Below are 25,158 nucleotides of genomic sequence, written 5' to 3' on the forward strand. Positions count from 1 at the left end.
GGATGTATGTTTTTTAATTTTTTGACATTAAACGGGTAAAAAGCGATTTTTTAAAAAGTCTGAAAAAATGACTTTTTTTACCAAGCTAAATCTCTAAAATTATAACAATTAAAAATCTGAAAAATTTTCACATGATAGCTACACTTATTAAATTTGAGTCTGTAAAGTTTTAAATTTTTTAAACGAATGGTTTGGCTGGAATTTAAAATTGATGGAACAAGGTCCAAGAAACTCCATGTTATTCCCATAAGAAACTTCAACCGCTTGGCGGCACGGGTTAGAATTAAGTTAGAGACTTGAAATTTGGGCAATATTTTTTTTAGTTAATTTTCAACCATATAAGATCCTAGGAGCATAGAAATTCTAATTATTTTAAAATAACGAACACCCTATTGTGCACTTTGCAATTCACATCATGAAAAGCCACATTTTCTATTTACGAAAAAGTAGCATAGATTCCCCAGTTTTGGTCAAATTAAAAAAAAAAAAAAAATACGCCAATTTGTGCCTAAATGTATATTCTTTCAGAATATAACCTTACTTTATTTTTTTGTTTGTTTTATTTTGCAAAAAAAATTGGGTAAAGTTGAAAAAATTGGGAAAAAAATCACTTTTTCAAGATTTGTGGGATAAAAACCTACACTTAATTTGTTTAAACAATAGACTTCTATACATCATTCAAAAGGTCTGGAAATCCTCTTTCCAAAAACATATAACATATTGAGATTTGTTAGAAAAATGACTGAAATATTGATAGATTACATCGTAAGGTCTGTAAAAATGGTTTTTTGTAAATAAAAAAAAAAAATGGAGGGTTCCAAAAATATAACAAAAATATTTTTATGCATTATTCGACCATACGAACAGCCTACACTATGTTATTTCTCGGGTGTATTTTTTTTTTTTATTTTGTAGCACAGTGTAATTAATTCCGTCACACATAATGGAGTTTTGTGTTCTGGTTAAACGACAGCGTTCTGGCCTCAGGTTGTTACTATTCCGTAGACTGTACGGTTGAACGTCCGCTACTTCTAAGATTCCATCCGAGATATATTCCGGCAGCATTCCATTTCTCATTTTGAAGATAAAAACCATTGCATCATATGCCAGCTTTTGTTTAACACTCATCCACTTCAAACATTCAAGCATAGCACTAACAGGAGTGTAAATATTCATCTTTAAGATTATTCTCATACCTTTGTTTTGTAATGTTTGGAGTCTTAATTTAACATCAGCATTCGAACCGAACAGAAGAGTAGAGCAATAATCGAAGTGTGGTTTAACCAGTGTATTATACAAAAGAACAGAAGAATCAAATGTTAATTTTTTTCGTATTCTACTCAAAAAATATGTTTTCTTGGAGATTTTTGAACAAATATGACTCGCATGTTCCTTGAAATTAAGCTTATTATCAATAATAACACCCAAGTACTTTATACTCTCAACACAGCTCAACGACACACCATCCATACACACGTCAATATCATTGCTTACCCTAAATTTCATACATTTAGTCTTGCTCACATTCACCTTAAGTTTGTTCATTTTTAACCAAATATCAACTCTTCTCAAGTCCTCATTCAGTCTCTCGCACATTCTTTCACTATCATTTCCACAAATATAAATAAGACTGTCATCCGCAAAAAGCTTATGTAATACTACAATATTTAAGACATTTTTTAAAGTCATTCATATACAAAAGGAAAAGAAATACCCCCAACACTGAACCCTGGGGTACACCCAGATCATTACCGATTGGATTAGATATTTCGTCATTTACTTTAGTTCTTTGACTTCTATTTGTTAAATAAGATTTAAACCATTCTATTTCACGCCCACGCACCATACAACCATAGTTTTCTTATCAATATATCTCTGTCAATAGTTTCAAATGCTCTTTTTAAGTCCAAAAACACAGCTATCACCGAATTTCCATAGTCAATTTGTCTTTTCCATTTCCACACAACACAATTAATCGCAGTCTCACATGAATGACCTCCTCTAAATCCCGATTGTTCTTCAATCAACAAATTATTATCCTCCAAGTAATTTTGAAATTGATCGGCAACAATTTTTTCCAATACCTTTTCACACGTTGGCAACATATTCACTGGTCTAAATTCTTCACATTTATTTGTATTACTAATCTTTTCAACTGGAACAACCACCGATTCATTCCATGTTTCAGGAAATTTACAGGCTTGGCCACACCGGAGGGTATGCGGTAGGGGTACGGGTAGCGGTAACGATATTTGTATGAAAAAAATTCAACATCTGAACGTTGATATGTCAGTTTGGAACTTTGTTCATACAAGTACCGTTACCTCTACCCGTACCGCTACCGCATACCCTCCGGTGTGGCCAAGCCTTACCTGTGCCCAGCGAAATGTTTATCAATTTCATAAAAACCGGACCGATAATTTCGATTGATTGAAATATCATTTCTCTGTTGAGACCAAATATATCCTTTTTATTATTTAAATTTTTAACTACCGTGTATAGTGAACTTGCATTACAGAAACTGAACGTAAAGGCTTGGCCACACCGAAGGGTACATGCGGTAGCGGTACGGGTAATTGTATGAAAAAAATTCCACATCTGAACGTTGATATGTCAGTTTGGAATTTTGTTCATACAAGTACCGTTACCTCTACCCGTACCGCTACCGCATACCCTCCGGTGTGGCCAAGCCTTACCTGTGCCCAGCGAAATGTTTATCAATTTCATAAGAACCGGACCGATAATTTCGATTGATTGAAATATCATTTCTCTGTTGAGTCCAAATATATCCTTTTTATTATTTAAATTTTTAACTACCGTGTATAGTGAACTTGCATTACAGAAACTGAACGTAAAGCTAGTATTGACATTAATATCTGGCGACACAAAAGAAATATATGGAATTGATGCATTAATTTCTCGAATAATGTTCACAAAGTATGAATTAAATTTATTAGCAATGATACTGGATCTGGTTGAATATTCATCCCCGAATTTAACACATTCAATTTTATTCGTTTTTGCATCTTTTAACACCATCTTCTTTAATACCTTCCACATCTCTACTTGATTACCAGATTTTGCAGTTATCATTGAAGTAATATAATTGCTTTTAACAGCTCTAATAATTACGAATACTTCTATAATTGGACCAACTTTGGGCTGATTTATTAAAAACCGCGATTTTATATGCTTTTATTTTTTCGTTTTTAAGCCTTTGGAGATATGAATTAAACCACCCATTATTTTCAGATTTTTTAGTCACTTTTTGTATCGTTAAAGCCTCACAACAGTTTTTTAATTTTTCACAAAAAATATTTGGGACAATCATTGATCTGTTTCCTAAAAGCCTAAAACATCAATTTCCGTAGCACGAGTTTCCATAAGATTGCATGAATTTCCAAAACTTTGAAGCCGTTTTTCTCAAAACTACAATTTTGCAGAATCGTGGTTTTGGCGTTGTACCAACGATATCTGAGTCCACAAATCAATTGAATCAGTTTGGAAAGGTTTAACTATATTCATTATGTCGATTTGGAACGTAAATTGAACGTGTTGATCAACCTACTGTGGATCCAGCTTGACTTCTTTATCGGTCAATTTTAGATGTGTTAAAAATAAAATTGCCTATGTTACGTTAGTGTGTTGTTTAAAGTAGCCCTGTTCCATTGGAGGTGGTAGTTTACTACTAGTAGATGTTTTGGTTAATCTAGTACTATCATCTATTCATGCTCTTCTTCCCGAGTACCTAGATACGATTTGTATTGAATCCGTTGAAAGTGTGTTCCATTGAAAATCGCTAGTAAACTACTAGTAGTACTTTGACACCTCCCAATGGAACAGGGCTATTGTGTTCCCACCTTCAACATGAAATCTACTACAATTAAAACTTTGCAGAAAATACAATCTCTGAACACACACCTTCGTTCCAGTAAGAATTTGACATATATCCCTTTCCAGTAAACGTCAATTCATTTCGTTTGTGGTTTGCAGATCAAATCAAAATAAACAAATTAGTTTTCGGCTAAATAAAATTAAATTTTATATCCGTAAAGCTAAAATAATAATTAAAAGAAATAATATTTAATTAATAAGTTTTACTCGTTTCAAAATTTATAAAAAGATTTATATTTATCTCACAATTCAGATAGATACACCTATCCAAAAAAAGTGAAAATTCGTCGTGTTACATCGATTTGTTCCACTTTCCCGACGAAAAAAAAAAAATATAAATTGTGCAACTCTTTTTTTATTTTTTTTTAAACTCGTACAAAATTCTTTGCCTTTTTTCAATAAGTTATGCTTTCGAATGGTTCATATAAACTCCTACAAGGAAGAATTCATCATTCGAATTCAACAAAACGGATGACTTCATCATTAACATAAATCAGCCAGTCTGCGTGTTTATAAAACTGGGTGCGACCGGCCACCTTCCACCCAAAAAAACCCTATTTCAACAAAAGATAAACGGCAAATTTATGAAACATAATCACCAACCTAATTAGAAAAAAACAAGCTGACATAAGTCTAGATCAAATTTCAAGAGTTTATAACCCGTTTAATTTAATATTCAAGTTAAACATAATTTTGTGGAAAAAATGGTTAAAGTTGTCCAAGCATATAATTTCCCAAAACAGAGTACATATTCTGTTTTTGGAGAGATCCTAGCTGCAACTTTGATTGGAGCTGATAGGGTTGCCGTGAGTAGTGCTGGACATTTTGTTGAAATTTATGATATCAGTGATACAAAGACTACTACATCGTCTTTGGATGCTGATCCGCGCAGGGAGCCCTCGCCAGCCAAGTATTCGTTGCCAACAGTTGGTGAGGTTGTTGACCTTATCTACAACGATGCTGGTAAGAAAAAAAAAAAGGATTTTCCAATTTAATTTATTTTGTATTTAAGAAAGTGGGTGTGAATTTAATTACTAATATACAAAAACAATCTTATTAAATTCGATTCACATATTAACAATTAGTTTGTTGATTAGTTGGAATTCTTTATTGTTACAATACGGTTGCTCAGAGAATATTGAAAACTTATATGTACATTTCTTGTAAAAATATTTAATCCAGTTAAATAAGGGTTTAACCTCGGAATGAATGTTAGTAGAAATTTTTTTTGCTCAATATCTTCCTTTTGCCATTCTATAACATATCTCAGAAGTCTAGAAAAATCTCATCTCCGCTTGTCGCGATTTCAAGGTCATATCGCGAAATGGAGATTTTCAAAATTAGCAAAAATAGGCTATGGTAGTAAATACACATATGATACATGATTTCAAGGTATTTTTTAATGCTGATTCCAAAAAATCTAAAATCAAGACAATCTGACGTCTCTGGAAAAAGTTATACCTGTTTTTCATCTGTCAACTCATATTATTATAACAGTTGCAAACTTACTGCCGAAAAACCCTTAAAAGTTATGGTAGATGAACCAAATTTTGCATGAACATTTTAGAATCCATCATTATTAAAAATCAAAACAATCCCATACAAAAAATGTATATACCTACGAAATAATGGTATTTTTTGATGGAGGGGCAAATTTTAGGATATGCACTAAAGAAGATTCTTGTTCATCTTAGGAATAAGTGCAAATAGGCTAATTTTTTTCAGTTTAATCTTTGTTTGGATATTCTCTAACTACCCTCAAAAATCTAAAAAAATCTCATGTCCGCAAGTCCTAATTTTCTTGGTTTGAAAATAAGGTGCAGATTTTAAAAAATTAATAAGAAAAGTTTAAATTTTTATATGTATACCAACATAAGCGACATGATTTAAAGGTATTTTTTAACACTAATGCCAACAAAACTCACAAACAAGTCAACCTGACCATCCCTGCAAAGTAATGCACCTTATTCATGTTGATCTGACACAAATATATGTATGAAGTGTAGTTTTCCAATTTTTTAAAATCTGCACCTTATTTTCAAACCAAGAAAATTAGGACTTGCGGACATGAGATTTTTTTAGATTTTTGAGGGTAGTTAAAGAATATCCAAACAAAGAAATGAAAAAATTAGCCTATTTGCACTTATTCCTAAGATGAACAAGAATCTTCTTTAGTGCATATCCTAAAATTTGCCCCTCCATCAAAAAATACCATTATTTCGTAGGTATATATATTTTTTGTAAGGGATTGTTTTGATTTTTAATAATGATGGATTCTAAAATGTTCATGCAAAATTTGGTTCATCTACCATAACTTTTAAGGGTTTTTCGGCAGTAAGTTTGCAACTGTTTTAATAATATGAGTTGACAGATGAAAAACAGGTATAACTTTTTCCAGAGACGTCAGATTGTCTTAATTTTAGATTTTTTGGAATCAGCATTAAAAAATACCTTGAAATCATGTATCATATGTGTATATAATACCATAGCCTATTTTTGCTAATATTGAAAATCTCCATTTCGCGATTTGACCTTGAAATCGCGACAAGCGGACATGAGATATTTCTAGACTTTTGAGATATGTTATAGAATGGCAAAAGGAAGATATTGAGCAAAAAAAATTTCTACTAACATTCATTCCGAGATTTACCCCTTTTTTCTCCTTATTTTACTGTATTAATTAGACTTTAGGAAGAACAGAACTAAAAATTGAAAATATTTTCAGTGAAATGAGAAGCAGTTGAAAATTTAAAATGTTTTACATTTTAAAATATAGCATTTAGTCGAATTGAGAAAGACGGTCAATTCTTTGATTCATTAACCTCAGTTCCTTTTACAAAAAGAAGTACAACAGTAAAAGAGTAGATGGCCAGTACTTGCAATATCTTGGGGATGAGTACATTAGGTCGTTTCGTTTGTTCGGGTTTTATTGAAGTTAAGCCAATTCATTTATTGTCAATTTGATTCTTCTCAGAAGATAAAATAATTTCTAAAAAAATATTTAATCAAATTTTATCTTTTTTTTTATATAAATTTATCTTCTTCGTTGGCCATAGATCTTGTTTTGATTCTATCTTATCTTCTGTGTCGACGTTTCACGTGTGCTTATTTCTTAAAAAAAAAACGATAAAACGTATAGAATAAATACTTATCTTTATTGCTCTTATGATCCCCAATTGATTGCTGTTAAAAGTTTATTTTTTTAGGTTTTTTTTAGTCTAGCTCGAATGTTTTGAAAATCAATGAAAATGTCTTGAAAAAGACGTTTTTAACTATCAAAATTTCAAAACATAAAAACTTTTTATTTATTTGATAAGAAATTCAAAAAATGTTAATTTATTAAATTTTTTAAAAATTTTCAAATTCAACTAATAATAATAAAAATGTACTAAAATTTAATTTTCACCACTAAAAGTAAGTTCTTATACAAAAATTAAAAATAAAAAGAATCTTATGACGATATTAATGTTATAATAGTTATTTGTTAAATTTATTTTCGTTTTATATTTCGATCTATTAGGTAATTGTTTGCTATTTATAACATATCTGTATATATTTATATTTATTTACTTTAATCTTCTTTATTATTATTTATAATTAACTTAATGTAATCTAAAAGAGATATTCTCAAGTTGATGAAAAATAAAACTAAAACTAAACTAAAAACTATATTTGTCAAATAAAAATCCCCTGAGGAAGCTGGAAAGAAACCGGCGAAACGTAGGGTAGCAAGAAAATGAATTGCATCCAAAAATAAAGATCATTAAAGCCCAAATAAAATATTTAAACTTAAAAAAAAAAAAAATGTTCATATCAAATTGAGTTGATAATAATTCAACTCAAAATATTCCTTTTAACAAACTGACTATAAATAGTGCTAAGCCCTTCATAATCCGATCTCCTGTTTACAGTGTTGTCTGTATCTAAAATATGAATGCTTTTCTGACTGTAAAATATCTACATTAGGGTGGGCCAAAAAAATCGAAAATTTTTTTTTTGATTTGGTACTCCGAAAAATCGATTGCTAGACCCCTCTAGAATATACACACCAAATATGAGCTCTTTATATTAATGGGAAGGTCCTCCGCTTTGCAATTTTCCATTTTTACATCAAGCTTCTACTAAAAAAAAATTATTTTTTTATTAATTGACTTTTTAGCAAATTTCTTTTCATATTCTTGTAGGAAATTGAACGCTCTACAAAAAAGGCCTTATACACTTTTTTCGTTTATCTAACCGTTGAATAGATATTTGAGGTCCAAAAATCGAGAAAATCTTTAAAAATTCGTTTTTTGTTCTTAATTTTGTAACAAATTGAAAAATTATAATGATCAAACGCGCAAGACATATTCTTGTTGGAAATTGATTGCTCCACAAAAAAGGTCTTAATAACTTTTTTCATTAATCTAACCATTCTAAAGATATTCGAGGTCAAATTTTAAAAAAAATATAAAAACATATTTTATTTTTAAAAAATTTCTAATTCACTAAAACTTCATTATTTTCAAATTAGCAAGATATATTCTTGTAGGGGCTTAAACGTTCTACAAAAAATTCCTTGGAATGAAATTGATTGCTTTAACCGTTTAGAAGATATTCGTATCCAAATCGCAATGCTTACGGGTCATAAGAAAACTATTGAAATCAGTGAGCATTGGTTTGGATACGAATATCTTTTAAACGGTTAAAGCAATCAATTTCATTCCAAGGAATTTTTTGTAGAACGTTTAAGCCCCTACAAGAATATATCTTGCTAATTTGAAAATAATGAAGTTTTAGTGAATTAGAAATTTTTTAAAAATAAAATATGTTTTTATATTTTTTTTAAAATTTGACCTCGAATATCTTTAGAATGGTTAGATTAATGAAAAAAGTTATTAAGACCTTTTTTGTGGAGCAATCAATTTCCAACAAGAATATGTCTTGCGCGTTTGATCATTATAATTTTTCAATTTGTTACAAAATTAAGAACAAAAAACGAATTTTTAAAGATTTTCTCGATTTTTGGACCTCAAATATCTATTCAACGGTTAGATAAACGAAAAAAGTGTATAAGGCCTTTTTTGTAGAGCGTTCAATTTCCTACAAGAATATGAAAAGAAATTTGCTAAAAAGTCAATTAATAAAAAAATAATTTTTTTTTAGTAGAAGCTTGATGTAAAAATGGAAAATTGCAAAGCGGAGGACCTTCCCATTAATATAAAGAGCTCATATTTGGTGTGTATATTCTAGAGGGGTCTAGCAATCGATTTTTCGGAGTACCAATTCAAAAAAAAGAATTTCGATTTTTTTGACCCACCCTAATCTACATACATTGTTATAATCTGGTCTATGTCCCTCAACTATACAATGCAAAGCTAGAGCAGTTTTTTGAGAATGTCCGTTATTAATATCTATGACCAGCTATACGATTTTTTAGCTTCTGCATAAAAGTACCTACATAAACTGATATTTGATACTTGACTATATTTGATATATCGCCTTTAGAAAATTCACCTTTTAAATTAAAAAAAAAGTGAATTTCTCAAAACATTTTCTGATTTAAAAGCTAAACGAACATTATATTTATTTCAAATAGGAGCATTTTGAAGTCGATTCGAAAGATAAGGAATATACAAATAGCATCTGTAGAAAAACTGTGTTATATTTGTAACTAAATTTGGTCTAACCAAAGGGTTGAAATATTGGTTCAACACAGTTTTTATTATAGTTATTGGAAAAGAATTTTATAGCAAAGTATCCATGATTCTGTTAATGTTATTCTGACGAAAGGCAATATCACTGATATCACACACTCTGGTTGTAAATTTTTGTTTTGCTGTATTGATCTGTTTTGGCTGTTGGGAATTATAATTAATAACGACACCTGATGAACAATGTAATGTTTTATCCAGGGTTCACAATAAAACTTATTTCGTTTATTAAATTTCCACTTTTACTTTCCGTTAAAATCAACACACACTTTATTTCACTTCAATTTACTTTTATTACTAGCTCAAATAAACACACTATTTAAGGCCCAATTTATTCACACTCCATTAAATTTAAAGTCTCCATTAAAAACGGGAAATTTTAAAATTTGGTTGTGATTTGACAGATTTTTTATTTTTAATGGGGCCTTTAAATATAATGGAGAGTGAATAAATTGGACCTAAATCACTTTATTTGCTACAAACAATATCCAGCATTTTATTTTCACCTTGTACTGTAATCTGTCACTTTCAAAATTAATCTTTGTTTTGGACTGAAAAACGTCAGTTCATGCTTTCTTCAAGTCAGTCATGAAGAGCTGGCTAGCCCTTGCCGCTGAATTTATGACTCATTCAAGCGAGTTCATGCCAAAGCCGTAGCCAGTGTTATATTTAAGGTAGTGCATCGGTTGTTATAGGTAGGGCAGTGGTAAAATGTGTACTTAATTCAACCTGGAACACGCATATTCAAATATTTTACTGGTCTCTACAAACATACAAATATTTGCTTTAAAATTTTTACATATAAAAAAGTTACTCATACACCACAGTGACTTTCGTTATTTCCTCTAATTTAATCACTAACTGAATTGTAAAACCATCTTACTTTTTTGACCATTTACTAACAGTGAATATAATACAGATGAAGATTAAAAATTTTGACTGTGAGGTTTACATGGGGCTGCATAATTGATTTTCTTTTTCAACTCGCAAAAAAGCATTTTAAATCATACAAATTAAAAATATAACAAATTGGCTTGGATTATGCCCACTCTATTTTGTATCTATGGAATCTGAAAACATTTTTTTTTTTTAGAATTTTTCAGTGCAAATTTGTTTTTTAAAATGATGGAAAAGTTCGTATCCCTTTCTCGGCAAATATCTCTTAAACTGTGGATCGACAAACTATGATATTTATCATGTACATAAATGTGGCAAGTGGATAAACGATTGCAATTGGTTTTGTATGTCTATCTCAAAATTTGACAGTTTTAGACGATTTTCCATTTTTAGACGATTTTTCATTTTTAGAGGATTTTCATTTTTGAAGCAGTTCTAACTTCACGTAGCTAAGGTAAAGAGTAAATATTTTTTATTTTATTGCAGGTCATTGTTCAACTTAAATACGAAATAAAAAATACAATAAAATGCACAACTGGCGTGCGACCCAGTTTCTTGCTCTTAGAGTTCAAGTTGCTAAAGTTTGTAAGACTTTTTATATAGAAAAAAAATATATAATTCGTTTTTATAAGGAAAAAACATCTTGAGTCAAATAGCTCCAAAAAGGGTATGTAGTTTAATATCTCTAATTAAGAAAAATATTTTCAAAATCGTAAGCGTTTTTCAAGGTTTTTTGCAAATTACTAAAAATTTTGAGGTTGTTCGAGCAAAACAGACAGATTCGAATTCAGCACGTCAAAACACATAAAGATAGGTATGTCCGGCAAAAAGTATTGGAATTTTTTTTGTGGGCCTGTGTTAAAATTTTTTTAAAAATTTGAATCTGAGCAACCAAAAAAGATATCAAAATTTTTCAAACGTAGTTTACAAAGATTTACATTTTTTCTAAAAATTAAGACCATAACAAATTTTCTACCATTAGTATCAACATAGAAATTAGTTTTGTATTTCTTCGATTGTCCCAATTAATTTAAATTTCTTCCTTGAGCAAAAAAATCATAGCTTCCACAATTTCTAACCAATTTTAATAAATAAAAGCTAATTTGATACAGTATAAATAGAACGCCATAACTGTTAATCAAAAAATCAAAACTTGTAGCTAAACTTTGAGATTCAATTTAAAAAATCAACACTCAATTTGGTGTTTGGATATTAAAAGAAAATATTTAAAAATAGAACAACTACTCCTCTATTTAAAACTGTAAAAACATTTTAAATTGGCCCAAGAATGACTAGTAAAAAAATTTGGAAGTCTGAAAACATTGAAAAACGGTTTTTTGACGATAACTTGAAATTTTGAGGGTCTATGAAAATTTTCAAGTGCCATAATTTATGATGTACTCATTCATACCTACAACCTCTGATAGTTCACTTCAAAAGTAATTATTTTATAACACAGTATAATGACTTTTGGAAAAAAATCACTAAAAGATAGACCTTGTTTTTAAAACTAAGATACGATTTTTTTTAACAAAATTGTTGGAGTCGTTTTTGAGAAAAGTAAACTTTTTTTTCAAATCGGTATATGACAGGTGACGTTACTTTTTATCGTAATGTCATGTCTGATTGCTATGTCAACTTTTTTTTACGAATGCATAATTTCATATGCATATATACAGGGTGTCCCAAAAGTAATGGATCAAGCGAAATGCTGATTGGGGAACTTAAGGGCTCTCAGAATTTGGTAACTTGTTCATCCCAAACCCTTACGGTTTTCGATTTAATGCAATTTTTGTGAAATTTCGAAAAATTCCTACTTTGAAACAGTATTTTGCTTCCTGCGCTCATTATTGATTTTTGTTTTTTAAAATTCTTTTACGAAAACATTGCCAAATAATTAGGAACAAATTATCAATCAAAATAATTTTTGCTGCAAATTAACTAACAGTTTCAAGTTTTATAAAAAATCAATTTCTAACTTTTATTTGAGAGCAACACCGAAAAAAAAATTTGTATGGTGTGCGAATGGTTTATTATTTTAAAAAGTTGCCCTGTTATTGTAGTTTTCAAAAAAGTATAAAAGTTTATACAGTTAAATCGCAAAATATTACAGTTTGAATTCAACAAAACAGGGATTTTCGGAGCAAAAATACAAACAAAATTGTAATTATTGTAGTGACTAGGTCCAAAAGTTCGTTTTATGTACCTAAATGCTGATTTTGGGGTTTAATAAAATTTTTACATACCATTCAGTAATCATTCAGTAATCATGGCATTGTTCTCTGTCTGAGTATTGTTTGAGTGTAACACAGATAGTTTATAATGTCAAAACCTGATTTGACTGTTCTGTTAAAAAAATAAAACATTTAAATCAATAAATAATAAAAGTTTAATCAATATGTAAATTTTCAAATTTTAGGTAAATATTTGTTAACTTTGGAGAAAGACAATATAAACTGTCCCCTCTATGGTGAGGGTGATAAAATGTTTGTGCGAGTATATCCCAATTTTTGGAAATTCCCCGAAGAAAAACTAATTGACTATCCAATCACTATCCGTATTGCTTCAATGACTACACCAAAATTACCACTAGTTGATAGTCTCGATCTCATTGAATTGCCACTGAGAAACCCCCCAGAAATGATTGAGTGCTGTCAATCATCAGGCAACATTATTGTTTCAAGCAAAGACAGGCTCTTTTTATATGAATACATGACGTGCACCCATGAAACACATCGCTTCACATACGTAGATTTTCTACCTTTTAAATTTTTTGTCAGCTTAAACTTTGTGCCACTCAAAATATCGCTATGTGAAAATGTTATTGCATGTCTCAACAAAATGTTTGTTGTGGCTTTCAAAATTGTCGATATTGTAGCAATGGATGCTGATGAAGATGCCGATAGTAATTCGAATGCGAGTCATTTGAGTAAGATGAGTGGTGGACAATCGAGTAATAACAGCTTTGAGACCGATTCGTTGGAGACTTGTTCACGGATAGGATTTAATGGGACTCCAGTGGATTTTAATGTAGCTCGTATTGTGAATTCGGCATGCGGACGGGAATTTGAAATGGAATTGAAGTCGCAGTGGGAACAAGAGGATACAAATACTCGCGACATAAATATTGTTCCGACACGTGCTAGTGACATCAAAATTAAGTTGGTTAATGAAGCGAAAGCTATGAATGTAGCTGTAAGTTTAGAGAACAACGAGTTAAAGATACAAATTATATATCAATTTTTTTTCAGCAAATCTCAACTAGCAACAAAGATGATTTCACTGTACAATACGATATAAAAAAGTTACTACAATTGTGCATGAAATCAACGGAACCAAATCATCGGATAATGGACATTCTAAAATGCATGGATTTGAAACCAATTTATCAACGAATGCCTGAAAATGAAAACAATGAAAATTTGGGCCATGCCATGATCAAGGACAGTCATCCCACAAATATTCGTTCATTAAAATCAAATATGTATCAATTCTGCGTGGGATACTCACTTTTGATTGCAACAAGTGTTGATGGTTATCTGTATCAATTCTGTGCTCAAGGTTTGTTATAACTATAATTTCAATTCCAATATTAGTTTCATTATTTTATTTTTTATTTTAGGAAAATGGTACAATGATAACGAAAAACCTATTGCCACATATTCTTTCACAGCACCTGTTATAAAAGTTCATATCAATGACTTTGTCATTCACGCAATCACAACAGAATCTGTTGAAACGCATACTTCTCGAGTTGGACATAAATTGTTTGCCAATCGATTTGAATATCCAACGGTTAGTAGTATGTTTCCGGAAGAGTCAAGTCCAGATATCAAAGCTTCGATATCAGTTATAGGGCTGTGTTCCTTCATTAATGTGCAATTTGTTTGTGTTGCTAGAAAAAGTTTAGTATTAATAAGTAATAGTTTATTTGGTGATGTTGAAGAGTTTGGTGGTAAGACAAAAAAACGCAATGCTCGAAACAGTGTTAAGAGTCTTAGTGGTGCTATGAGTCGAAGTAGTGGTCCAAATATAATAAATGAATGGACTTTGTACAAATTGACCATTCCAAGTGTTGGAGTGGTGGTTGATGATTTGGAAAATATTGCTATGGGCTATAGAACAAGCAGTCCGCACACGTTTTATGAATTAATGGAAGAAGCACATGTTATGTTGCGACAAAGCAATTGTTTGCAGTTTAATTTTTTTCCAGATGAACGCAGAATGTTGCAAGAAAAATTCGCAAAAAATTGTAGGAGTTTGGCGGATTTTTCTATAAGGTAAGTTTTGGTTATCAGGAGGAATTATATTAATGTTTTAAGTCTCTTTTTTGTAATTTTCTTGAACATTTTTTAAAGAGCTTTTTGTATAAAGTTGTGCCATTAATTGTATATTTTAAAAATAATTTAAATTACCCCCCCCCCCCCCTCCTATTTTATTTCATTTGAAGATCAAAAGGTAACGACTCATTTTATTATATGGTATTCTTGATATATGAAACACAATTTTGGCTAGCTGACTGACTGGCAGCTAAAGCAACAGAACTCAAATAGTAAATGTTTGTCAACCGTTACAAAACGATTCAAAAGGTCGGAGAAATAGTTAACATATTTGACGGACTGTAGCTTTCGCTTCCGGCTAGTATTCAAGAAAATCATAAAGTATCATCAAAAATTACCCTTCTTTAAAACTTCATGATTTGTTAGTATTTTCCTCTCAAGCTCTTCAGCCTCTTCCACCCAACACGTTATCCAACCAACGTGCCTTTTGACGGAAACTAACCCATATATCTTATTAGCACTTTTTCTTTTTAGTTCGACGAAACAGTGAACACTCTGAAACGTTATCAGGATGAGAAGTTTCAGTTTATTATATACATACTTGAACTCGAAATAGAAAAACGTGTACAAATGGCACAGTAAAGCTCTTCTTGACCTATAACCCACAAAATATCTAACATTTCAGTTAAGCTCTTCTGTATTTAGATTTTCATAAGCAACTTTGAACTAGGTAAATTGTATCGAGGTTATATTTTTTTGATCAGCAGTAATTTGAAACCATATTTGGTCCGTTCAATGATAAGGTTTGATACGTTTTTAACAACGCGTTGAAGTTTGTATACTTTTTTGAAGTGTTTTTATCATGTAACGTTCTAATTGTAATCGAAGGCAACAATAAGTGAATTTCTATGAATTTTCTCATATTCGGCATTGAGATTTGTGCTAGATCGTCCAGTTCTCCAACAAACCTGTTTCCAAAGTAACGGAGGCAATTTTTTGAAAATTTTGAGGATAAGTGCTGTCTAGTCCTACAGAAATGAGGTCCAAATAAAGCCATTCTGGTACTCATTGTACCAATGGCGCAATGACCCTTTTGTATAACTATTAAGATTCTAATATTCTTTTAACACCCAGCGATAAGGTATACTGTATTTGCTTTTCATTGAATCAGGCCAGAAACTTCTAGTGGTAACTTATTGCTTCGCACTTTCGTTTTAAGGTCTATTTTCCTTTTAAACAAGCCGATCAAGATATCTAGCCCCAAAATTAATTAGCAAATATTATTCCTATTTTATGCTTACCCTTTTTAGGCCAGTTCATCGGCTTTATCATTCCGTTCTATGTTGCTATGTCCAGGAACCCCAGCAGAGTTTGACTTGGTTGGTGATACAAAGCTATTTAATATGCCTCGGCATTTTGCTACTGTTCTTTATGCATCCTTTTAGTTTAATTTAAAATACTGGCTCTAAGAAAGAGAAGTTCTTTTGCAGGTTCTGAAAATAAGTTCATCAAAAGCTTTTTTTCAAGTTTACCAAAATGTAATATTTTTTTATTTAAAAATGTAAAATTCGTTATGCTAATGAGTTAAGGATTCGTAAAAAAATATATCTAAAAATGAATTAAACTTTTTTTATAATTTAATTAGAAAAAAATATCTAAGAATTTAAAAAATTATTTCACTTAAGATCATGCAAGAAGGAAGTATACGTTCAAGCAACAGGTTTTTACAAAATGTGTAACGTGCAGCTAGCTGATATCTACACCAACTTCATTGAAGAACTTAAAATGAATGCTGAAATGGGCTCGCAACCAGAACAAATATTTGTTGGGCTCATCTACACTGTTAAATTGTTCCTTCTAAGCCTAGGTGTTGATCGTAGTAAAGCGTCGTATCTCTACCATGCGGTTACTTCGTATTTTGGTGATCGAAACAAAGAAATTCCTCTTGCATTGGAATTTCTCGATATGTTTATTAAATACTCTCCCAACGATATACCTTCGGTGATGCTTGGGTCACCAGTTGTTGGTGACATCATAAGCACAGAAATTCAGACCTATCTTTGTGGAAAAAATAAATTGTAAGTATGGTCGAAGGATGGCTATTAAAGAAATATGTGTTTATTTGATTTTTTGCTTTGTTTAAAAAAGGTCTTCCGAAGAAATGCTGCTCTTAGCAGTGTGTGCTTGTCGTTCATCGAACTTTGAACTATCTCAGCAAACAATCTCACGATCAAAACGAAAGGGACTCGCAACAGCACTCATTGGGCACAAAAACGTACTCTTCGATGATCATTATAGTCGTGAAAATGGAACACGTTCATCGTTTTCCGACTTTACTGAAAACGTATTAATGTCTGTTGAAAGACAAGATCTCATCGAAGCCATAAGTGATGCATTTATACATGCATTATGTATTGAACACAGTATTTCATTGGAAACCCTTCTCACACTCTTTCTTAACTACATTGCAACGCACATTGGTGTCAAAGGATATCATACCTCGCAAAAGGTCTTTGTAAACGCACTTCAAGTTTACTTTTACGATATTTACGATGTTAGCCCAAATACAAATCACACAAAGTCTAAGATCTCTGAAGAGTATTCTTCACAAGCAATTTCTCTGAATGAGGATTCGGTAAATTCTGAAGGTAGTCATATTATTTTTGAAGAACGACGTAATTCTAATAATATTGTATGGGAACCTCAAGCAAGAATTCATAATGAAATTGATCCTGCAGCGGATGTTAATGGTTCGGACTCTGCAAATGGAAGCCTTGTTGATATGAATACATCTGATGCTAATTTAAAAGGTCTCAAGATACTTTTCCGCATTTATCTTGGCCAACTGAAGGCCTTGACTGAGAATAGTGACTACGAATCAATGGCTAAAAACCCTGAACATTCCGAGGAAACACTCAGCATTCGTACTGAATGTCTTAAGTTTATTGCCAGACATGCAGAGTCTCTGAAGCAAGTGCACTGTCAACAAACTACGCATAATGCCGATAGACTGTGCAATGGTGACATTGGCAAGTTTATTCCATTCATTCCCGACTACAAAACATTCGATGAGAATTCTGATGAACCATTTTTAAGGCCGGTTGCGTGTCTAAACGATCGACCTTCATATCTCAATCACTTGAAACCATTTGGCAGTGAGTTCTTTAGTAGGCCAGAAGAAGGCGAGCAAGATGTACATTTTCTTGGTTGGGACAACGAAGCACTAGTTCTTACATTGAAAATTCAAGTAATATAAATCAAACACAAATATTAGACCTTGATTTATTGATACATTTGTCTTTCAGTCTCTTTTGGCATCTCCGAAATCAGATCCAGAAATTATTGAAGAGTTTGTTGCGTTTGTTCAGAAGACACCCAACCTAATTGGAATCGATAGTTTTCTTGTTATTTCTCTGCCAAAAACACTGTCTATAAATTATTTGATTCATTTCTCACCAGGAACTCTCTGGCGATATGGAAAGGTTAGATAAGATATGATATTTTAATGTTTGGCTTGAGCTTAAGTTTTTTTTTAATAACTAGTCACATGGATTTGCCCCGAAACAATGGGAAACACTTTTGAGGAAAATTGTTAACAAAGAAAATGTTTTACCAAATTGGAAAACACATATCACCAGTATGAAACAACCTCTTTTATTTTTTTAGTTCACCAATTTACAGATATTTTATATTTGTTTCAAATAGGCATTCTCAATAATCTGGTTGAGGAATTTTCATTTGAAGAATTGCTTCAGTGTTTTCCACCCGAAGCGACCGCTGGACGGACTGAATTATCAAGTTGCAATCAAACGGATTTGGCTAAAGAACGGCATTTGGCAATGGACAATATTGATGAATCAAATGTTTTCGAAGTTACACTGCGAAGAGCCGTTTCGAAGCAGCGTAGCTTAGCATTACGTTCTATGATTGAGTCGACTGGAAGTCAATTATTCGACGCAACCAATAATCCTTTATATAATTTAAATTAGATATAAATGTTGCGTGGATATTTTTAAATGTTCATGTAGTTAGATTGTGTAGGAATGTTAATTCGATTCATCTTTCAATATTTGAAGGCAGCATTTTTAATATTTACGATATTTTAACTAGCAATACATACATACCTATTTATGCGTTATTTTTATTCACAAATTGTTTAAATATTTTGTGTTTTATCGAATTTATTATTTTTATTGCAATTTTTTAATTTAAACATAATTGAAAATTTTAATATTAAGTTACAATGTTTAATTTTTTTATAAATTTTATATAGAACCAATTATGAAAATGACCTCATGAAAATTTTAAAAATTTTAATTGACAATTATAATTTTATGTGTAATATTTTTTTTATATACATATAATACATACATACCTACTTTGCTAATGATATGGCACAAAATGTGATTTCTTCATTATATTATACTATTTTTATCTTATATCTCAGAAATAAATACATAAAAATTGTATGTAAAATCCATGATTTTTGTCTTATTGTCTTGAACGGCTGTCAGAGATACGGTAACGGTAACAATTCAATCAGGATAACCTTAGGATAAATCCGTCGACCAAAGGGAATTGCTATTTTTCAACATCTATGTTTCGTTATCTTTAGTGAAGCATATCGGTTGAAATATAAACCAGGATCTACTATGTTGTGTATTGGACACGTGCCGTTTACAATAGGAAATACTTTCTTTACTAAAAGATGAAGCAGGTGTCTTCAAATAATAAAAATAATTTCTTCATTCTAACAAAAATCCCACTCTTTGAAATATGCCTGTTTAGTGTTTTTGTTTTCTTTTAAATGGTAGCATAAAAACATAAAAAAGTATTTTTTGAAGGCTCTCCTTTTTCAATCAATATTTTTTTAGGCTTTAAGGGCAAACTGTATTCATAATTTGTTTTAAAAGTGACTGATCCGGTTATAATTTTCACTATGCAATCATAAAAATGTACTTGTTTATAATAATATAATAACATTAGCTTAAAAAAATTTAAACAAATATTATTTGCCATTAGAGCTTAAAAATATGGTTGAAACACAGAATAAATTTTAATAAAAATTAGAAAATATATTTAGTTCAAAAAGAAATAATCAGCAAAATATCTGTTATTTTTAATGGGTGGTTGAGGGTGTGTAAGGGTAATAATATCCTACGTACAAAAAGGGGAAATTATATTTCCTGCAACTTTGTTCTTAAAACCTTTTCGGTTGAAATAATAGTTTCGGAGATAAAGAGAAAGACACGTTGCGTCACGAAAACCGCGACTTAAAATTTTCTAACACTCGTATTCTGCTATTCGATTCACGTGAATCCAAAGAATTCCTTCCTTTACAACGTCAACATGGCTTTGAAAAAACGCAAAATTTCGAAAGCAAAACGTTGTCTCCGTGGGTTTTAGAAATCTTAAAGAAAAAAAAATTATTTAAGTTTAGTTTTAACCCCCAGTTTAACGCTTCTTATTTCAGACTTTCACGTAAATCGAATAGCAGAATACGGTCGTAACACTCTTCTCTCAGATTCGAAAAAATCAGCCTTCCTATATTTCGATTTACGGAGAACTCTATCGTAACTGTTCTATTATATAAATATACATAAATGTTCTAAGAGCCAATTTTTCAATGCCAGATAAACTCCAGTTAAGGCTTATTAATACAAATAAATTTTTTTTATATTAACATTTATTCTTCTGATAGTCTAACTGACGATTGAAAAATCAGGGCTAAATGTATTTATTTTTGTTGGTTTTTTTTTTACTGAAATAGAGAATGTGGTTTTAAAATAATAAACCAATACAATTTTTTTCGTGACCTGTTGTAACAAGAAAATTTGAATATTTTTAAAACATGTATGTAATTTAAAATTAATTTGCTTGGAGTGTTTTCGCGAAAAACCAGTTATGGATAGGTGTAAAAAGGCTATTAGATTGACTTTAATTTTTACATTATTTGAATGGTTTAGCAAAAGTTAACTTGTTTTAATTATTTAGTCAGCGTTAAAATTAAAGGGAACTTAGCGGGTCACTGTAGCGTATGAGTATTTTTTATTTTGAAAAATCTCAATAGTCAATGCAAATTCATTGTTGACCAAGCTCTAACATGCATCGACGACGGTTAAGAATGAATATAGGAGGCATCCGATATTCATTGAGTCACATTTTGTAAGCTTTACAAGAGACACAAACAACTGAATATTTCTTCAAGGCGCCAATATGAAGGGTAGGTACATATTTAAAAATGACAATAATAGTTTGACAACACTGCTGGAGATATAGTCAGTATTATTGTGAATTACACAAATAATTTCAGCTTTTGGAAAGCGATATCTGCCATAGGTTATGGTTTATGAAACCCAATCATTTTTATTTAATAGCTGCTCCTTATTATTCGGCCTTATCATGAATTATATTCGCATTGGAAATGGTCTACGATTGCAGAAACGTTCTTATCGAAATTGAAAGAGTTGTTTTTGACAAAATATTTTTTTTTTAATTCGGCTTTTTGGATTGTTAAAAATATCGACCTTGTTATAAATAATTCCAACAATTACTCTCAAAAGCCCTAAAATCTATATTTTTTTTACCGAAATTCGTCTTCTTGCTTTAGCCCATTATATATGTATATATAAATATAACCACCATCAAAATAAATAAGCGTGAAGTTCTATGTATGAACAAGAAAATAAAAATATAGAATGCATTAATTTGCGTATCCTTAAAAAAATCAGTGCGGAAAATTTATACCCAGGGGCTAATTGCATTTCAACAGCCGAATAAAATCTACCATAAAACACAAACACACTTATAATTGTGTACTTTGAATTTTTTGTCCGAAGAACCAAGTCCTAGTTTGGTTGATAGAACGAATATCCTATCCTTAGGCTAAAGTAAACACATTTTGAAATTCAATATCCTTCAAAAAATGTACGACGCATATGAATTTTAATTGAGCAGAGTACGTGAAACAAATTACACCCCATTTTTATGGCCGCACCTGGCTTGCAATGGCAGGATGTCAAAATTTTTTTTTCCTCCTTAGGTAAGCCTAGTAAAAATGAAGGACACACATAGATCAATGTGTATACGACACGAGTAGCCCGGATTTTTCTATACGAAAAATAATGTTTTTGTACGAAAAACAAAAATGCATCAATCATCATTGGGGTCGAATCAGAGTTTTAGGATTTTCCATTTAATTTTCCTTCTTGTATATTATTTTGTTTGATTTTAGGTAGCATCTAGATCCACCTATGACGAGAATCCTGAGGGTGACAAAGACCTCGGGTCCTAATTTTTGTGGCCTTTTGTAACCGAAAAGTGTTTGCTTTCTAAATTGGAGGATTATACGCTTTTCACGTTTGAATGCAATGCGAATGCATCCTGGACCTAGATTTTATGTGGGTATGGGTGGATTTGCACTTGAAATAGGAGAACATGAAACAAGACAAACGTTATTGTTTATTTTTCATCAAAAAATAAACACAGATTACATGAGATACAAAATACGATAGATATGCGCAACATTGAGATAGAAGAGAAATCAAATGAATTTTAATGTGATTAGGGTTTTGTTTGCGATTTGGATGCCTTATTAACTATTCATTGGTGGCGAAGATAAGGATATTAGAAACACCATGAAAATTTATTAGTTTCGGCTAATCTAGCTTATTATATTGGGAACATAGGCATTTTTGTTTATTTAAATCTATGTACATAGTTATATTGGAACATTAAGTAAATAAAAACTGATGCTCTGTTATTTTTCAAAGCCTAAAGACCTCGATCTTGACGCTGCGAGCTCAAGATGTAAGCTCATTGAGCGACTATGTTTTCGAGACAGCTCTGTTTAATTTGTCGTCTACCAAAAAAAAAAAAAAAATAAACAAAAAGGATTAAGTGATTTGTGATTCACATTCATTTCAGTGATTTTGATAGATGATTGTAAAAAGAAAAGGTGACTAATTTCTAAGGAACGGTTCCAAAATTCTGTTTGTCCGTTTGTCTGTCTGACTGTATCTCAAGCTTCAATTAAAATGAGTGTAGCAATTGCTTAAAAATTGGTAGTTAAAGGCTTTTGAATTTGGAGTTTTTTTTAGGACCAAAACTGACGGTACTTATCATACAACAAACATTTTTATGTGTAATATCGCAAATAAAATCGTACTTTTGAAAAAAAAAAAAAATAAACAATTTGTATCCTACGTTAAAATTATTTATAATAAATAAGGTCAAGAAGATAGAAATAATTTAAAAAGGAAACATTTTTTCTACGGTTATGGTTATAACGGTTATTTATTCCTGACTTCCTCGGAAACTGTAAAGCAAATTTCAACAATTTGTGCTTTATATAGAAGTTTTTAAAAATAGGTATGTTTTACATGTTAATTTATTTCGTTATAAACGGTTCTTTATTGAAGTGAAAACTTCTTTAGTATCGTAGTGATTTGAAACAAGATGAAACGAAAACGCGACACGAACATTCAACTTGTTATAACTTTTTTGTTTTAATAGATAGATGAATGAAATAAACTATGATTGTACAAAATTTAAATTAATTTCATATTAAAAATTCTGAGATAACGGTACAAAGATGTCCTTTTTCTCCACACGTTATATCTTTTAATCTAGTGCACATACAAATTTGATAACATAACCTTTAATTTGATATATCACACATAAAGGTACGTGCTCTACAAGTTACACAATCTTAAATTGAAAAAATTGAAAAATACCTCAAAACACCTGTAGAGATCTGTTGCCGATGATGATCAGATCAGCCACCAGTGAATAAAGTACTGTAGTCTCATTTTGAAATTTCGAAATGGTTGGCTTTAAAAATGTCTTACTTTTTTGGTAGGCATGGTAGATACATCCATTATTGAAGCGTCATATAAAAGTTGATATAAAATTTGTTATAGGTTGTTGGAATTAAAATAGGTAGTTTTTTTCGATTTTCTTTTTAAGAAAAATGATTTTTTAAGGTTTCACTTCTAACACGTGCTTTGTAGGTATATAAAATCTATAGTACTATCATGAAAAAAAAAACAGCGCCACCAAAATAGTAAGCTAGCGAACGAACTAAAAACTATGTCAAATTTCAACAGAAATGTATATCTCATCTCCTTACTCCCATTATTGAATTCGATCTAAGCGCCCTCGCGACCACTCAGGTAGCGAACAAACTAAAAAATTTCACTTTATGAAAGTACCTACTATAGATTTTATATACAAAGAACACGTGTGAATTGCACACATGATTTTTTTTTTTTATTATGAGATGACTTAACGATTTAATCAATTTCATCGAATTTATTTTATACGAAAGTATTTTAATAAGTAATTAAAAAAAAAAGGTAAAATTCAATAAAAAAGATAGGTATTTAAAAAATTAAATAAAATTACTTTTTTGAAAAATCAATTTTTTCAACACGGATTAATGAATTTTCTTGAAACTTTTTTTAATGGATTAATATAATTTCTTCAGAATGGCGTACTAATTTTTTTTTTGATGCCATACACTCACCGAAATAATTAAAAAGGCAGTTGATTTTATTCGCTTTTCTAAACCGAGGTGTACATCATCTAGGCCATCAAAATTAAACTTTCTTTTATCGGTGAAAGTAAAAGTTTTTCCATTTTTCATTCCAGATTGTATGCTTTTCACCGAGGCAAAGACGGGCAGGTTTATGTCTTAATTCCACCTTAATTATTTGCTGCACTTGTCGTACTCCCACTACCAAGTTCATTTTCTCGAAAACTTCGCTTGCTATAAAATTCTCACGAAAATAAGTTAATTTTTTGTCACTTTTGGCTCTCTCTTCGACCAAAGGCTTCCTTCCTGTTCCTGATAGTTTCAAGTAACCATACTTGTCACTTTTTTAAATTAAATTATCAATTACACAATCGGACCTTTTTAATCCTCAAGAAATTTCCCCGTTAGACAAGCCCTCTTCATGGTTAACCTTAATTTTGGCCATTTCTGCCTGGGTCAAGGATTTTCCACACCGCATTTTAAAATGACCAAAAAATTTTACTTATGATATGGGCATAATGGGATTAAATTGACTTTCCAACTGTTTTGCATTCTTTTGATTACATTTGATCTCGTTAAATCACATTTTAATGTGAAAATCAGCTGTGCCTTTATAATTATTCCGTACCAGAAACGCAAAAAATAATTTTTTAAATTAAGTTAAACGAATTAAATAAAAATAAAGGGTGGCAAACAATCCAGTTATACTTGTCTTCTTATTTGTGCAAAAAGTAAAAAATAAATATCCTTTACACTATCTAAAAACGAATAAAATCAACTGCCTTTATAATTATTTCGGTGGGTGTATACTAGAGTGACCGCAACTCCCATAGAAAAAATTTTTTGTCGAATTTTTTTT

General features: G+C 30.8%; 1 protein-coding gene across 1 annotated transcript; it reads left to right on the plus strand.

The window, feature by feature from the left end:
* Positions 1-3,978: 3,978 nt before the first annotated feature.
* LOC129909898 (uncharacterized) lies at positions 3,979-19,312 on the plus strand. The gene is made up of 9 exons (XM_055987048.1): positions 3,979-4,857; positions 12,904-13,679; positions 13,736-14,045; positions 14,107-14,764; positions 16,450-16,842; positions 16,913-18,011; positions 18,070-18,246; positions 18,308-18,401; positions 18,470-19,312. The coding sequence occupies exons 1-9, from the start codon at positions 4,599-4,601 to the stop codon at positions 18,751-18,753; spliced, it is 4,050 nt and encodes a 1,349-aa protein (XP_055843023.1). The 5' UTR covers positions 3,979-4,598; the 3' UTR covers positions 18,754-19,312.
* Positions 19,313-25,158: the final 5,846 nt, after the last annotated feature.

The sequence above is a fragment of the Episyrphus balteatus genome, chromosome 2, assembly GCF_945859705.1.
Source record: "Episyrphus balteatus chromosome 2, idEpiBalt1.1, whole genome shotgun sequence".
Classification (NCBI taxonomy): Eukaryota; Metazoa; Arthropoda; class Insecta; order Diptera; family Syrphidae; genus Episyrphus; species Episyrphus balteatus.

Bases quoted from the DNA above. Each gene is read 5' to 3' on its own strand.
- LOC129909898 (XM_055987048.1), top strand. From the start codon at position 4,599: ATGGTTAAAGTTGTCCAAGCATATAATTTCCCAAAACAGAGTACATAT. The intron at 13,680-13,735 runs GTAAGTTTAGAG...ATTTTTTTTCAG, and splicing joins CGAAAGCTATGAATGTAGCT to CAAATCTCAACTAGCAACAA. The intron at 18,402-18,469 runs GTATGAAACAAC...TGTTTCAAATAG, and splicing joins TTGGAAAACACATATCACCA to GCATTCTCAATAATCTGGTT.